This window comes from Pelodiscus sinensis, chromosome 16 (genome assembly GCF_052426305.1).
Source record: "Pelodiscus sinensis isolate ZL-2025 chromosome 16, ASM5242630v1, whole genome shotgun sequence".
NCBI classification, from domain to species: domain Eukaryota; kingdom Metazoa; phylum Chordata; order Testudines; family Trionychidae; genus Pelodiscus; species Pelodiscus sinensis.
In genome coordinates this window covers 40,947,004-40,961,938 of record NC_143067.1, presented here as the reverse complement: position 1 = coordinate 40,961,938, position 14,935 = coordinate 40,947,004, and the positions used below count along the sequence as shown (strand labels likewise).

Genomic DNA, 14,935 nt, shown 5'->3' with positions numbered 1-14,935 from the left:
ACCAGGTGCCTGCCACAGTTTTAAGCAGAGGTTTCTTCAGCCACTCAAAAGCAAATGCTATTCCTTTTGTAATATGCCAATGTGGGAAATAGATCAGAACTGAGCCTTCATTGTTATATTTTGATTTCCATCTACAAGACAAAAGAAGATCACATAAATTGGAATCTGTGATATTGGGGTTCTGTGATAGTGGAGTTTCCAACACTATTGCTACCTGACCTTCAGGAAATTATAAACCTGGCTCAAAGAAACAATATTTGTACAAAGATGTAAATATGAAGAATAAAAGCATGCAAAAGCCCAGTCCGCGCAGGTGATAAACAAACATTTCCCCTTCCTTGCATTATGTTGTATTCTTGGAACCACAGCTCCCTAGCAGACTGGAACTCCGCCGTTAAAACGGAAAGGAAAGGGTTCTGCTTTAACTGACCAAGCTATATTGCCTTAGCACCTGCCGTGAAAAACACTTGAGTTCAAGTGACGAGACGAGGAGAAACTTTAATTAGTTCATGGCTGAAGGCATCCTTTCCGCCTTCCATAAAGGGGCCACTTCACTTTCAGCAATAATGAAAAGGCTTTTCATCCAGCTACTCCCTTCGTTCCCAAAGCACCTCCATTATGGATGGCTCTTTTTGTTCCACGTTAGCTAGAATACTCAGAACAGAGTTTGTCTCACAGCGCTGGCCCCTTCTTGCTTTCAGTGTATGGCAAGATAGGAGTTTCCAGCATTATGTTGTAACCTTGGCAATCCATTAAAGGCTGTGTTGTTAGAGTGAGCAGGGGATAGCCATGGGATTAAGGCATCCTGGAAAGAAATCTGTAACACATATTGAAATATGTTTGCTGAAGGGATTTGCATCTCACTTTAAGTCTAGACAGGAATTAATATGATGCACAAAATATAATGGGTCTAATTTTCGTTAAAGAACTATATGTGAGAAGACTCCTGACAGTGAAATATAATAGATGATGAAATAGTATCCCAAAGTAAGAAACTTTTTATCGTCCTTTATTTACAAGGAGATGGGATGGCTGATTAACATCTTTGCTATGTTGCTATGCTTCAGCAACATGACAATGCATAGTGTACACTGTTCATTTCAAAGGTAATGAGTCAAGATAAAGAGAATGATTTATTTCTATTGACGAGTTAATGAGATTAAATTCCTTGTTTTCTTAGATGGTGGCATGGGAAGGGAAGTTCACATGAATTCTGTAATATCCCCTGAATGCTGCTCTGCGGTGATTCAAGAGCATGAGGACCAACCTCAGGGCAGACTTAAGAACCAGGGCACAAACACCAAATGAGTTGTGAGTTCTAGACTTGGGATTTCGACAGCCAGTTATCAAGTGGAAACTCTTCAGGATCTACAAGAGCCTAAGCATGGAGGCACAGACAGGCCCCTTGGGTACTTGATCTCTCAGGTGAGCATACCTGTGTGATTGATGGTCTCTTCCACCAGGAATCACCGCAAGTTTCAGGTTACCACCAGCCCCAAAGGACCAGTCAGTTTTCCCAGGTCAATTGCAGCTTAGACCTTACAACAAAGACAATCCTTAGAGCCAATCCTATAGTAAAATATATAAGAACCTACTAAGTAGGAAAAAGAAACAAGAGGTTTAGTCACAAGGTTAAAGCAGGTAAAAATGTACGTACATGTGAATTACAATCTTAAGTTTCAAAAAGTAACAGAAGCTTCTACAGTCAACAAGCTCTGTCTCCAGGAGATCCCTTGCTGGAAACCCTGCTCCACAGAGTCCAAACAGCACAGGGATGAACATGAGTGCCTGCTCATTAGCGGGTTTTATCTCCTCTCCCATCAGCACTGGAGGGTCCTGCTGCTGGGGGCCAGATCCCTGCTTGCCAGCCGCCTGCCCACCAGCAGTGTGTGTGTTGGGGGGCGTCCAGTGGCCAGCAGTGGGTGTGGGTGTACAAGGCTGGTGGAGGGGCAAAGATGCAGTGTGCAGGGCTAGCTGCTCCCTCTGCCAGACCATCAGCGCAGCCCCCCATGCATGTGCGCCTCAGCCAGCAGTGTCCTGCTCCACAGCCTGTTTCTAGCTGGTGCTGGCTGCCGTGGTTTGTGGGTGTGGGCAGGTGCCAGGCAGTAGCTAATTTCATGCCACCTCTGCTGCCCACCCACTGGTCCTTTATGTGGTTCCCCTCTTTCTGTCCTCTCCCTGCTTTGCTTCTTCAGCCCACCCACCAACGTTGCTGCTCCTCCATATCTCCCCTGGCAGGATACGTCCCACTCCTAGAGCAGTGCAGAGAACCAGCCCCTGAGCAAAACACAGAGCTCAGCAGCAGCCTGGCTGACAGGCTCCTTCCTTCCCCCACAGCCTCTGGCTGGGCCAGTGCCCTGGGAGAGCCCAAGGCCCTGTGTCCTGGGACTCTAGCCAGGAAGAGCCACGGCCTGTCTGGGCACAAGCCCTGCACAGAGCTGGCACAGGGAAGTCTCTCTGCCCCTCAGCCATGCTCTGGAATAGCAGAAAGGGGGGTGATTTCCAGCCTGTTCATACCCCAAACCAGCAGGGCCCACAGCAGTCCCTGGGGCAGAGGCTCAGCACTCACTACAACCGGGGTGGGCAATCATTTTTGACCAGGGGTCACTTCAGAAATGTTTGAAGTGGAAGGGGCAGGGACTCGGGCAGAAGGGGCGGGACCAGGACACTTCCAGGCCTCCCCACCCACAGACCCTGATTGGTCCGTGGGAAGAGCGCATGAAGTCTTTGCCCTCCCCCCCCTCCAGAGAATAGCTGATGGTCCCCTCTAAGTGCCCGTGCCCCAACAGTGGGAGGAGACTTTGCACACTCTCCAGCGCCCCGGCCAATCAGAGCTTGGGGGCATGCGAAGTCTCCTCCTGCCCTGCCCACATCCCGCGAGGAGCATGTGGTGCTTAGAAGTCGCCTGAATTCGACCAGTGTGAAAGCCAGGTGGGTTTGGGTTGGTTAGCAATATGCAGTATTCCAGCACGTGAGCGGTGATTGGCTGGGGCAGGGGGATGGAGTGTGACGTCTCTCGCTCCCTGCCCTCAGGCATGTGGAGCTTAGAGTCAAGCGCCAGGGCTGACTAAGCGCCACAAGCTCCCCGCTCCCTAGGCCCTGCCGGGGTGGGGGTGTGGCAGAGTCTCCAAGGGCCAGATCAACCCACTTGACAGGACAGATCCATCCCACAGAGGCCCTTTTGCCCACCCCTGCTCCCCACTCATCCCCAGCCCTCGGTCTTGGTGTGTCCCTCGGCTCCCTCCTCTGCTGAGCCACCTCTCTGGCTGGGTGCACTGAAGCCCTGGCAGCCAGGTTCCTGGACCCTAGAACACAAATCCACCCACGGGCTTAACCCCTTCCTGCCCACATTGGACCCAGGGAACAAGAGGTGGCTGGGCTATGTTGGTGGCCAGCAACAGTCTGGAGCTGGAAGCTGCCTTTTGGCACTGTGCAAGCGGGCAGGATGGACCAAGCTGCAGCAACCACATGGGATTAGTGCGGGGGGGAGGGGCGAGAGAAGAGATTAGTTTATAAATTTACTACAAACCTCCTCTAGTGACACCTCAATGGGGGACAATTCCTCACATTTGTCACCTAAAAAGAATAGCCTGGCACTTGGGAATCTCCCTCATGCCCTTAGCCGTGAAGATGGATCAAAAAAATTGTTTCCTTTCTTTGCAATGGCCTTATCATCCCTGAGTGCTCCTTTAGCATCTCCATCATCCACTGGGCCTACTGGTCATTTAGCAGAATTCCTGCTTCTGACGTACTTAGAAGACTTGCTATCCCTTTGCGAGTTTTTGCTGGTTGTTCTTCAAATTCTTTTTGGCCTTCCTAATTATATTTTTACACTCGCATTGCCAGAGTTTATGCTCCTTTCTATTTTCCTCTCTAGGATTTAACTTCAGTTTTTCAAACAGTGCTTCTTGATCTCTCCTTGTGTCTCTCACGTGGTTGCTTAGCTACAATGGCACGATTTGGGGCCTCTTACTATCTATACTTTCAGTTTGGGGCATACATGTAAAAAGTTCCCATGCAGCTTGCAGGGATTTTCCTTTTGGTTCTGTGCCTTTTCACTTCTGTTTAACTAACTGTAGAGGGCCCCTGTCTCACCAGCACTCCTTTGTGGTCAAGGGTGTGTGTCCATCATGAGTGTCTCTGGTCAGCCACCTGGGGCCAGGCTTCTTCTTACCCCTCTCCCCCGCCCCCCATTTCTAGCACTGTGGGTTTGGGGGGAAACTAAGCCCACCCGTTCCTCTGGGTCTCGGCCCAAGGACCATGTAAAGTGGCAGTTGCCTGTTAAGTATCACTGCTGTCCATTGCTCCCTGGGCTACTCCCCCGAGAAGTTCTGTCCCGGCCTCTCTCTCCGGGCTCTGAGGTCAAGGTCTCACCTCACCCTGTCCAGGGTTCTGCAGATTACTGTAGTATGTTAACAGCTAGTCGTCAGCCACGGGACCAGGGTTTCAATCAGGTCTGAAGCCCAGCTCACACTCGGAGCTGTCCAAGGTACCAGGGTCTTCCCAGTCAATCCCTGGGTCTGACTGGGTTGAACTCCCCCAAGGAACTGGCAGGCTTTGGCCCAGCAGTTTCTTTTATACCATCTTTCTGAGCCCTGATTGGCTGCAGAAGAAGCAGCCACTCTAGTTGGCCGGGAGGTCCCATCTTCTGCTCTTCTCCCTGGGGCAGGGCGCAGCCAGACCACCAGCCTCCAGCAGGGAGCTTCAGGCCTAGTCCACCCCATCACACAAACTTCCTCATTTGTGTGTAAACCCCTTTTCTGCAATTAAATAGAACAGTGTTGGGCAGCTGTGATGTGTTCCATGCCTGGACAGGGATGTTCAATCTATTGATATTATGGTCACTCGTACCAAGCAATCCAGCCATATTCACCTCCTGGACCACATCCTGCGCTCTACTTCGGACTAAATCAAGACTTGGCTCTGCTCTTGTGGGTTCTAAGAGTAGCCGTTCCAAGAAGCAGCCATTTAAGGTGTGAAGAAACTCTGTGACAGGTAGCCAGTCAATATGGGGACTGTCAAAATCCCCCATTATTACTGAGCGTATTTTTATTTGAATAGCCTCCCTAATCTGCCTGCATTAGGCCAACGCCAGCCACCTAGAAGTGCTGAATCCCTGTAGCATGCCTGACTGCCAGACGGGGTTCCTGGCTACATGGCAACTTGGCTTCATTAGGACCATGATGCCCTGACCGGGGACTCTGCCCTCATTGCTCCTGAGACTCCATGAAGGAGGCAGGAAAGATGCTATGGCCCTACTTTGTGCAGCCTCTGGCTGCCCAGTCTCCATCCCCCTCCACATCACATTGCACAAAGAGGAGCAAGGGTTGGGTCCCTCCCAGCCAGGGAACACGAGACTTGCCAACAAACTCTTGAAAAACTCTTAGCAGAGCCTGGAAACTTTTCATGATGATTTTAATAAGAAAAAAACAGCCTGACCAGAGGAGATTTGCATTTCAGGTGAGTGGATCAAACGTTACAATTGTTCAGTTATGTTTGTCACTGCCCGTGAAGGCAGAAGCAACAGGCTGGTTTCAGCATGCTGTGCGCTGCCCCCCATCCCGTGTGAAAGGTCTGAGATGCAAGTCTAAGAAACATCCTCGAATGTGATCTATGCCATCAAGTGCCAGCAATGCCCCTCCGCCCTGGATATCGGCCAAATCAGACAGTCTCTATGACAAAGGCTAAATGAACGTGTCAGACAACAGAAATGGTCACACACATAAACCTGCAGGGGAACATTTTAACCTGCCTGGTCACTCAGTCATGGATTTCAGAGTAGTCATTCTTCTACAAAGGAATTTCACTCACCAATTCCAGAGAGAGCCTGCAGAACTGGAATTCATCTACACATTTGACACCCTTTCCCTGGGCTTGAACAAAGCCTTTAACTCGTTGGTCCACTACAAAGCCAGTTTCTCCTGTCTTTGACATCTGCATTTCCACATCAAAAACTATGTGTGGGCCACCTACAACCCACTTCATTAGCAGGTTCTTCTGCTGTTATATATCTCTCTCTTGCTGTCTGTTATTTCCACTCTGATTCATCTGATGAAGTGGGTTTTACCCACAAACGCTCATGTTTCCATATATTTTGGTTAGTTTCTAAGATGCCCCAGGACCACGGGTTGTTTTTAAAGTTACAGACTAACACCTCTGAGATGAAGAAACTGCTGTTCCATAACTCCTTACTTTATGGGCAAGAGATCTCCCTGTCCAGGCACTATCTGTGTTTGCTTTCTGTAGCTCACCCAGCCCCCTCGGCTTTCACATGGCATTTGGCAGCGATCCTGGTGCGTTACACAGTCAGACACACACGCGCGTACTTGACACAGCCACAGAGAACAGAAGTTACAACAGTTAGAAAACAGAGCTTGCTAGTGGCTCCCGGAAATGCACGAGGCGTGACTGAGGACTGTCCGGAGAAGTCTGCATGGTGATGTGTTCAGTGCAAGGCAAATCCTTCCTGTGGCCCTCGCACCCCTCGGTGGCCCTGCGCCTGCTGTCACACAGACCAGCCACTGCCCGGCACAGCAACCAGGGACCTCTCCTCCTGTCATTCCTCTGCTCTCCCACTTCACGCCTTCGCTCAGTTCAGGTGCTACACATAACCCCGTCTCCTTCCCTGCCCCGCTGCAGCTGGAGCCTGGCCCGGGGCAGCAGCAGAGTCCCTGGGCTGCAGACAGTCACTGCTCAGCAGAGCAGCAGGGAAGACCCTGTTCTTAGGGAAGGAGCCGCTGCTCAGGGACCCAGCTCCGCCTTGCCAGGGACAGGGCCAGCTGCCCTGCCCGGCGCTGCTACTTCAGGTCATTGTTGATGACCAGGCTGTCGCAATAGGTGGCCGGTTTCTTCCTCTTCCCGAAGGTGGAGAAGCTGCTCTTGTCCTCCGGGTCCAGGCAGCGCGGCCGCTCCTTGCTTGCCAGCAGGCTCGGCGTGCCCGGGATGTACACGTTGTGCTGGTAATCCAGGGGTGGGAGATGCGGCGGGTACAGGGGCCCGTACCTGGGGGCCCACATGCTGCTGGAGGCCCCGGATGCCTTCTGGAAGTCTGGAGAAAGCAAAGGTTAGCCAGCACCCAGAGTCACCCCAGCTACCCAGCCCCCACCCCTCCTGTGCATCTCCTTCTGCTTTAGTGGGAAAGGCACCAGGCCCGTGGGCAAGGCAGCGCTCTGCAGCACTAGCACTGGGACCAGTCCCTCTCACTCCGGCCCATCCCAGGTGGCACACGGCCCAGGCGAGGCTGGGTTGGGCAGCCCAGGCACCAAGGAGGGAATGAATGGCTCAGGCAGGGCCTTAGGGGCAGCCTGGCTCTCACACACACACACACACACCCCACCAGACTGGGATCCTGGGTGGGCTGTAGGTGTGTGATCCGCTGCGCTTGGGTCCCCAGCACTAACCAGACACTGGGGTGAGCAGCGTGCGCAGCCTGGCGTGTTCCTTCTGGGCTCCTCTGCGGACTCCCCCCACGTCCTCCAGACTCTGCGAACTAAAGAGAAGGTGCTGTGAAGACTCCCCACAGGTCCAGGGCCGCCCTGCCCATCCCACCCCCTTGCCCCATGCCTGGGGAGCACCGGGCCTGGTACCTTTTCAGGGCCGAGCGCTGTGAGTTCGGAGGCAGCCAGTCCATGTTGGGCTGTTTCATCTGTAAGACACAGGACACAGGCAACAATCAGGCAGGTGGGGGGGGGGGGTGCTGGGGCATGTGGTTTGCCATCTGCCAGCCCCCTTTCCCTCCAGCTCCTGGGTTTTAGCAGAGACAGGGCTAGGCAGGGCTTGATGCTCCCAGCAAAGGGCACTGAGTGAAGTAGGTTCGCTCCTTTCTTCACTGTGGGGAGCTTGGGCTGGGCACTGCCTGCTTTGATGGCCCAGGATCCCTGTGGTTAGGGAACCAGCTAACCCTGCTGCAAAACAGGCCGGGAAGAGGCACTCAGAAGGGGCCTTCTAGTGGCGTGAACCTGCTCCTGAGCCAGGCTCTACTGCTCCCACCTCCTGCCCTCAGCCAGTCCACAACTAAGCCTCGCAGAATCTCTATGAGAGGAAACCGAGGCACAGAGAGCCAGGACATCCCTGACAGAACCAAAGCTAAGCTTGTCCCCTACCAGATCATTCCCCTTTCCTCCGTCCTCCCCTCGCCCCCCTCCCCCCAATGTCCATGCCTTGAGTCAATTCCCACCCCCTCCGTGGGCCTGGCCCCATTCCCTCATCACGCGCCTTTCTCGCTCCATATTTCCAGTGCGGTGGCTCAGGCTCTTGTCCCTCCCCACCCCCGCCCGAGGGGAGGGGGCAAATCAGCCGGATGCGGAATGTCACTAGAGGGAGTTTGTAACTGATGGGAGGAAAATCGCATTAACATATTAGACAACCGTGTCCAACGATCCAGGGGAATGGAAAAAGAAAACCTGTCTCCGGAATGTCTCCTGCTTGTTCCTAAAAGGGGTGTTTTGTTGAAAGTAAAATGTTGGTAAGTGGATTAGACTGCTCATCCCCATCATCCCCGGGAATCGCCTTACTGCAAGAGTATGTCATCGAAAAAATTAGACGTTATTCATTTAACTACCTAACAAATGTTGACATGAAAATCTCCTTAAATCTCTTCCTCCCCCTCCCCAGAGCTGGGAGCGGAGGCTTTTGCACCCTCTAGTGATCAGTTCACCGAAATGTCAGGCGCTTGCCTCCGCAAAGTGCTCTTCCCCCTCGCTGACAAGGTTTCAGCATCAATGTTAATAGCTGCCAGAGGAGACTTGGCGTCTTTGGGAAATGGGCCGAGGGCGAAGTCGCTCAGTTACACAGGCCAGGAGAGAGCAGCGGGACACTAGGCTCAGGTGCAGTGGCTGAAGAGGCAAAGGCTGCAGTTTGGGAAGGGTTTTCCTCCCGACAGGCAACCTCCCCCACCCTCCACCCACGCCAAGCTGGGCGATTTATCAGCAATGCGAGAGCCGGAAGGGAGCCGGGAAGCCCCGGGGTTGGGTGCGAATGCAGCATTGGGCAGTGAGACATAGTGTGGGTACCTTGCTGGTTGCTAGGCTTGGGTTGTGAGTGACCCCCACTGGCTACTGGCTGCAGCAGGGCCCAGCAGGGCAGGGGATGAGTCATTATGCAAGGGGGCTTCGAACCTGTCTGACCAGTGATCTCCCAGGGAGCAGAACAATGGGAAGAAGGGGAGTGGAGCCCTGGCTGGGGGCAGAGCTGGAAGGGAGTGAGTTAGTTTTTCTGTCTGGGAGCATGGAGGAGACAGCCTAGGGAAAGGGGCTGGAATTTAGGGGCCCAGTCTCCCCCATCTCAAGGGGGGCTGAGACATCCTAGGCCTGCCCTGTAACCAGATTACATCTGTGCTGTGCTGTATCCTGGAGAAGCAATAAACACCCTCTGTTCTACTGGCTGGTGGAGTCTGTTTGTGCCATTACCGGGGTGCAGGAGATGGAAAACCCCAATGCGCCGCCACAGGCAGCAACTGCGTCTAAAGCGGCTTGAGCCCGGGGCCAGCTGCCTGGAGCTCGTATTGAGACAAAGGCGCTGACAAGTGGAGGGGGGGGTCTAGGCTGGATATTAGGGAACCCAATTTCCCGAGGCGGGTGGGGAAGCGCTGGGCTGGGTTCCTTAGGATGGGGGTGGGGTTTCCATCCCTAGAGGGGTGTGACTCCCGCCCTGCCCGGAGCGTTAAGTGGGGCCGGGCCTGCGTTGGCCAGGGGGCTGGACTCGGTGCCCGCCCTGGATTCCATGGCTCTAAGCCCGGGTCCCTGGAGACTTGGGGCATGTCAGGAGGCGAACACAGCCGCTTGCTGTTGGGGCGGCCCCCTGGGCTCTCAGGCTAAGACGACTCCCCCCCCCCCCAGACAGCCTTGGCTGCCCTGCCCCCCCCCCCCCCCCGACAGCCCGGGCCTTGGCTGCCCTGCCCCCCCCCCCGATAGCCCGGGCCTTGGCTGCCCTGGGCACGCTCCCAGCTTCAGCCGCACTAGGAGCTTCTGCGGCTCTGCTCCTGGGGCTAATGCCAGGCGAGCCCGACGTCCCGGCCCCTCCGCGCCCAGGGCCAGGCGCCTGCCGGGGAATTTCCCGCTGCCGGCCGGTTGCTTGTCCTGCCGCTGCCGCTTGACCACTGGGCCGGCGATTGTCCCCGCAAAGCGGGGCGGGGTGGAAGGCTCGTTCCCGCGGGGCGGGGCGGAGGGGAAGGGAAGCCGGGCTAGCCCCGGGAGGGGCGTTTCGTGGCTCTCTCTCCCCGAGCCGCGCAGTTACCTGGCTGGCGGCGCTGGCGGCATTATTGGCCGCTCCCGCCTTCCGGCCCGGCCCCGGAGGGTTCTCGGCGGCTGCCTCGTTGTTCCGCGGGCTGTAGGGCTTCAGGAACATGAAGTCGCTCTTGGCGGACTCTGGGGTCAGGCAGACTTTGTAGCAGTAGCCCGGGGGGCCGCCGCCCGCCCCGTCCAAGCACGTGGGCGGCCCTTTGCTGCCCGAGGCGATCTGGGGCTTGAGGTTGGAATTTTTGAAGCTCTGGGGCGAGGCCCGGGCCCGCACGCAGCAGCCGGCGGGGAGGGGGCAGCCGTAGCCGCGCAGGGAGGGCCGGTCCTTGTGGCACTTGATGGCCGTGAGGATGATGATGGCCACCAGGAAGGTGAAGGACACGGAGCCCAGGGAGACGATGAGGTAGAGGGTGAGGGCGGAGGAGGAGGAGGGCTCGGGGCTCAGCGAGAGCTCGTTGAAGTCCGACAGGGTCTCGGGCACGCTGTCCACCACGGACAGCAGCAGGGACACGGAGGCGGAGAGCGGCGGCTGCCCGTTGTCCCGCACCTGGATGACCAAGCGCTGCCGGGTGGCGTCCTTGTCCAGGAAGGCGCGCAGGGTGCGGAGCTCCCCGGTGTACAGGGCTACGCTGAAGAGGCCGGGGTCGGTGGCCTGCAGGATCTGGTAGGAGAGCCGGGAGTTCTGCCCGGAGTCGGCGTCCACGGCCGACACCTTCCCCACCAGGTAGCCGGGGTCGGCCGAGCGGGGCACCACCTCGGTGGCCAGCGAGCCGTTGCGGGGCACGGGCGAGACGATGACGGGCGCGTTGTCGTTCTGGTCCAGGACGAAGACGCTGACGGTGACATTGGCGCTGAGCGGGGGGAAGCCCGCGTCCTGCGCCTGCACCTGCACCTGGAAGCTGCGGATCTGCTCGTAGTCCAGCGAGCGCAGCGCGTACATGTGGCCGCTGTCCGCGTTGATGGAGACGTAGGTGGCCACGGGCATGCCCTGGATGCGCCCCTCGGCGAGGGCGTAGGACAGGAAGGCGTTCTGCCGGCAGTCGGGGTCCCGGGCGCTGACGGCGCAGATGGAGGCGCCCGGCGCGTTGTTCTCCAGCACGTACACGCTGTAGGAGGGCTGCAGGAAGCGGGGCGCGTTGTCGTTGATGTCCGACACCTGCACGGTCAGGGTCTGGCGGGTGAGCAGCGCGGGCGAGCCCCGGTCCCTCGCCGTGATGCTCACGTTGTACTCGGCCACGGCCTCGCGGTCCAGCGCCGCGGCGGTCACCAGCGTGTAGTAGTTGCGGGCGGCGGCCTGGAGCTGGAAGGGCAGGTCGCGGGGGATCTCGCAGCTCACCTGCCCGTTGTCGCCCGAGTCCCGGTCCAGCACGCTGATCACGGCGATCACGGTGCCCGGCGGCGCGTCCTCCAGCACGGGCGTGGAGACGGAGGTGAGGCTCACCTCGGGCGCGTTGTCGTTCACGTCGAGCAGGTGCACCAGCACCCGGCAGTGCACGGCCACCGCCGCGGGGCCGCGGTCCTTGGCCTGCACGTAGAGCTCGTGCAGGCGGGCGCGCTCGTAGTCCAGCGGGCCGGCCAGGCGCACGCGCCCGCTGCGCGGCTCCACGCGGAAGAGCTGGCGCGCGCGGGGCGGCGCGTGGCCGCTGAAAGAGAACTCCACCTCGCCGTTCGGGCCCTCGTCCAGGTCCGTGGCGTTGAGCTGGATGACCAGCGTGCCGGGCGGCGCGTCCTCGGGCAGGCTCACGGCGTAGGAGGCCTGGGCGAAGGCCGGCACGTTGTCGTTGGCGTCCAGCACGGTGACGAGGATCGCGGCCGTGCCCGAGCGCTCCGGGAGGCCGCCGTCCAGGGCGGTGAGCAGCAGGCGGTGGCTGCGCTGCTGCTCGCGGTCCAGGGCTCGCTCCAGCACCAGCTCGGCGAACTTGCTGCCGTCGCTGCGGGCCTGCACCTCGAGCGCGAAGAAGCCGTTGGGGCTGAGCCGGTAGGTGCGCAGCGCGTTGGTGCCCACGTCGGGGTCCTGCGCGCTCTCCAGCGGGAAGCGGGCGCCGGGCAGCGCCGACTCGCTCACCTCCAGCGCGTACTCGGGCCAGGGGAAGCGCGGCGCGTTGTCGTTGATGTCCAGCACCTCCACCTCCACGCGGTGCAGCGCCAGCGGGCTCTCGATCACCAGCTGCAGGTGCAGCAGGCAGGGCCCGCCGGCTTCGCACACCTCCTCGCGGTCGATCTTCTCGTTGACGAAGAGGATCCCGTTCTCCAGGTTCACCTCCAGGTGCTGCTTGGTGCCGGGCCGGGACACGATGCGGAACCGCCGCGCCGACAGCTTGGCCACGTCCAGCCCCAGATCCTCGGCGATGTTAGCCACGAAGGCCCCGTGCTCCAGCTCCTCCGGGACCGAGTAGCGCAGCTGGCCGGCCGCTGGGGCCGGCTCCGGGCAAGCGGTCACCAGCAGCAGTAGCAGCAGCTGCTGCTGCCGGCTCCAAGCCCAGACGCTGCCCCAACCTCCAGCCCCCATGGCGCTGCAGCGCCTCCCGGGGCAAGGCGCCTCCTCCCCAGCAGGAGCCTGCCCTGCCTCCCCGGGCAGAAGGCGTCGGGGCCAGGGGTGCGATGAGTAGCCCGGGCCGGGGCGCGCTGCCGCGGCAGCTGCACGGCTCCCCCACTCGCGTGCGCCCAACACTTGGACTTCCAACTACTTCGGGGCTGGCAGACGGAGGCGCGGAGGGAGGACCCGCCGCAGTTCAGCACCGCATTGGTGGACAGCGGAGTCGAACGCCGGAGCGGCGCTGCCTGCCGGATTGGTTAACCCTTTGCTGCCAGGGGAGAAGGGAGGCAAGACCGCAACGTGTTGGTGAATGCCCGGGAGGGCGCAAACATTTCCATGCGGGAAAAGGTCAGGCGCTCCCCCGCCGGGCGCAGACCCGCCTGGCGCAGACGGATTCCGCCCCAGCGAGTTTACTGCACAGAAAAAAACCGGTGTGAACGGAACGAGCTCAACTCCTGTTCCATCTGCTCCCACCGCCCGCGGGGACTCGGCCCCGGCCCCCCCCCGCCTCTCCGCCCGGAGAGAGGAAGTTCTGGTTGCTAGTCACGGGGCGACGAAGGCTGGAGCCCCGGGCCGATGGATACGGGACCGGCCAGATTTCCCCACAGATGTCTGCTTCATCCTCGCCGCAGATTAAAGAGCCAGAAACACCCCGAAAGCCAAATCCTCCGTATGAATTTCCTGCCCCCGGCCCCGTGCGTGGATTTAGCCTTTACCAGCTGGTTAAGCTCCCGCAGAATTGATTACACGTCCCTGCGCGCCGCGCTCGGTGCGAGGCGGCTTTTTTAATTACCAGGGAAGAGGATTACATCGGCGACAGCCGGCCCGGGGCTGATCCCCTCCGCACCGAGACGTGGAGAAAGCCCCCCGCCCCCCGACACCCTGCGCTCCGAGCCGGCGGGGTTTCCACAGTGTCTAATCCGGGAGGGCGCCCGAGGGGCTCCGTGCGCTCGGCTGTTGGGCAGATTCCGCGTGAACCTTCCTCAGCGGCGCGCACCTGCCGCGCAGCCGGCGGGAGGCCGAGGCCAACTTTCTGCGGGTTCCTTGTGCCCTCCAGCCTCGCCGCTTCGGTTCCCAGCCGCCCGCGGCCACTGGAGGGCAGGCGGGGCGGGAGCAGCAGGCCGCGTCCGCTGCGGGCTTCACACACCCGCGCCCCGGCGGCTCCCTGATCCCCGGACACGGTGCAGCGCGCCCAGCTGTGGGGGCTTCCCAGCCCAACTCGCGGCATTGGAAACGCGCCCCGCCCCCGGCGCCCAGCTCCGGTTTCTCCGCTGGATTATCCGGTTTTCTGCAGCGCCCTCTCGGACAGCGGCTGCTCTGCCCGGGAGCGCCCCGCTTAGCCGGCCGCAGCGGCTCCGGCCGTTCCGTGGGGGCCATTGTGCGGCCCCGAGAAGCCGCTTAGCGGCGGATCCTTCTGTGGATCGGGGTGAGGGCTCCGCGCGGATTTCTCTCTGCGGGCGGGAGCTGTTCCTCCTCCCCTCCCCCGCACCCCCACCCCCGAGGCTCAAGCTCGGCGCCGGGTACTCGGGAGGGGGCTGCTGCGGTCAGTCCCCGGGGCTGTTCCAGACCCCGAGCCGCCCGCCCTCCACAGTACCCAGCAGGCCGGGGCGAAGCGTTTGGGCGGGGGCGGGGTCTGCGGGGTGCTAAGGGTGGGGCAGGAGCGGCAGGTGATGGGGGGTAATAATGCGCCTGGAGGGAGGTTGGAGGGGGCGGGGGGGAGGCTGGCAGGCTCAGTGGGCAGGGGGTGGGGGGCTGCGGATGGGCCCCGCGGGGCAGAGCACTGGGGAGGAGCGGGGGATGGGCCCGTATCTCCTGGAGGCTGCGGACGGTCCCTCCTGGTCTCTCGGCCCGCTCAGCTGAGTAGGGGGCTGGTAATAGCCCCCCCGCCGGCGGCTGGGCAAGGAGCGTCTGGAGCGGAGTCTCATAGACTCATAGACTCATAGACTTTAAGGTCAGAAGGGACCATTCTGATCATCTAGTCTGACCCCCTGCACAGTGCAGGCCACAGAATCTCACCCACCCCTCCTAGAATAATCCTCTCACCTGTGTCTCAGATATTGAAGCCTTCAAATACTTTGGGTGGGAAGCTCCGCAGGCCTGGAGACGGGCGAGGGGGAGGCTCCCGAGAGGCGCCGCGCAGGCCCCTTGGGGGTGGTGCTGCGCT

At 59.3% G+C, this 14,935-nt stretch overlaps 1 protein-coding gene across 1 annotated transcript; it reads right to left on the bottom strand.

Annotated features, from left to right (window-relative positions):
• Nucleotides 1–5,438: 5,438 nt before the first annotated feature.
• Nucleotides 5,439–13,452, bottom strand: LOC102448446 (protocadherin alpha-C2-like). The gene is made up of 4 exons (XM_089769579.1): nt 10,243–13,452; nt 7,587–7,645; nt 7,401–7,489; nt 5,439–7,048 (listed from the first exon to the last, which is right to left on the bottom strand). The coding sequence occupies exons 1-4, from the start codon at nt 12,742–12,744 to the stop codon at nt 6,798–6,800; spliced, it is 2,901 nt and encodes a 966-aa protein (XP_089625705.1). The 5' UTR covers nt 12,745–13,452; the 3' UTR covers nt 5,439–6,797.
• Between the last annotated feature and the right edge of the window lie 1,483 nt (nt 13,453–14,935).

Excerpts from the sequence above, each read along its gene's own strand:
- LOC102448446 (XM_089769579.1), bottom strand. The coding sequence starts at position 12,744 with ATGGGGGCTGGAGGTTGGGGCAGCGTCTGGGCTTGGAGCCGGCAGCAG. Across the intron at positions 7,646-10,242 it reads CCAATAATGCCGCCAGCGCC|ATGAAACAGCCCAACATGGA; the intron begins GCCAGCCAGGTA and ends TGTGTCTTACAG. Across the intron at positions 7,049-7,400 it reads GCTGCTCACCCCAGTGTCTG|ACTTCCAGAAGGCATCCGGG; the intron begins GTTAGTGCTGGG and ends TGCTTTCTCCAG.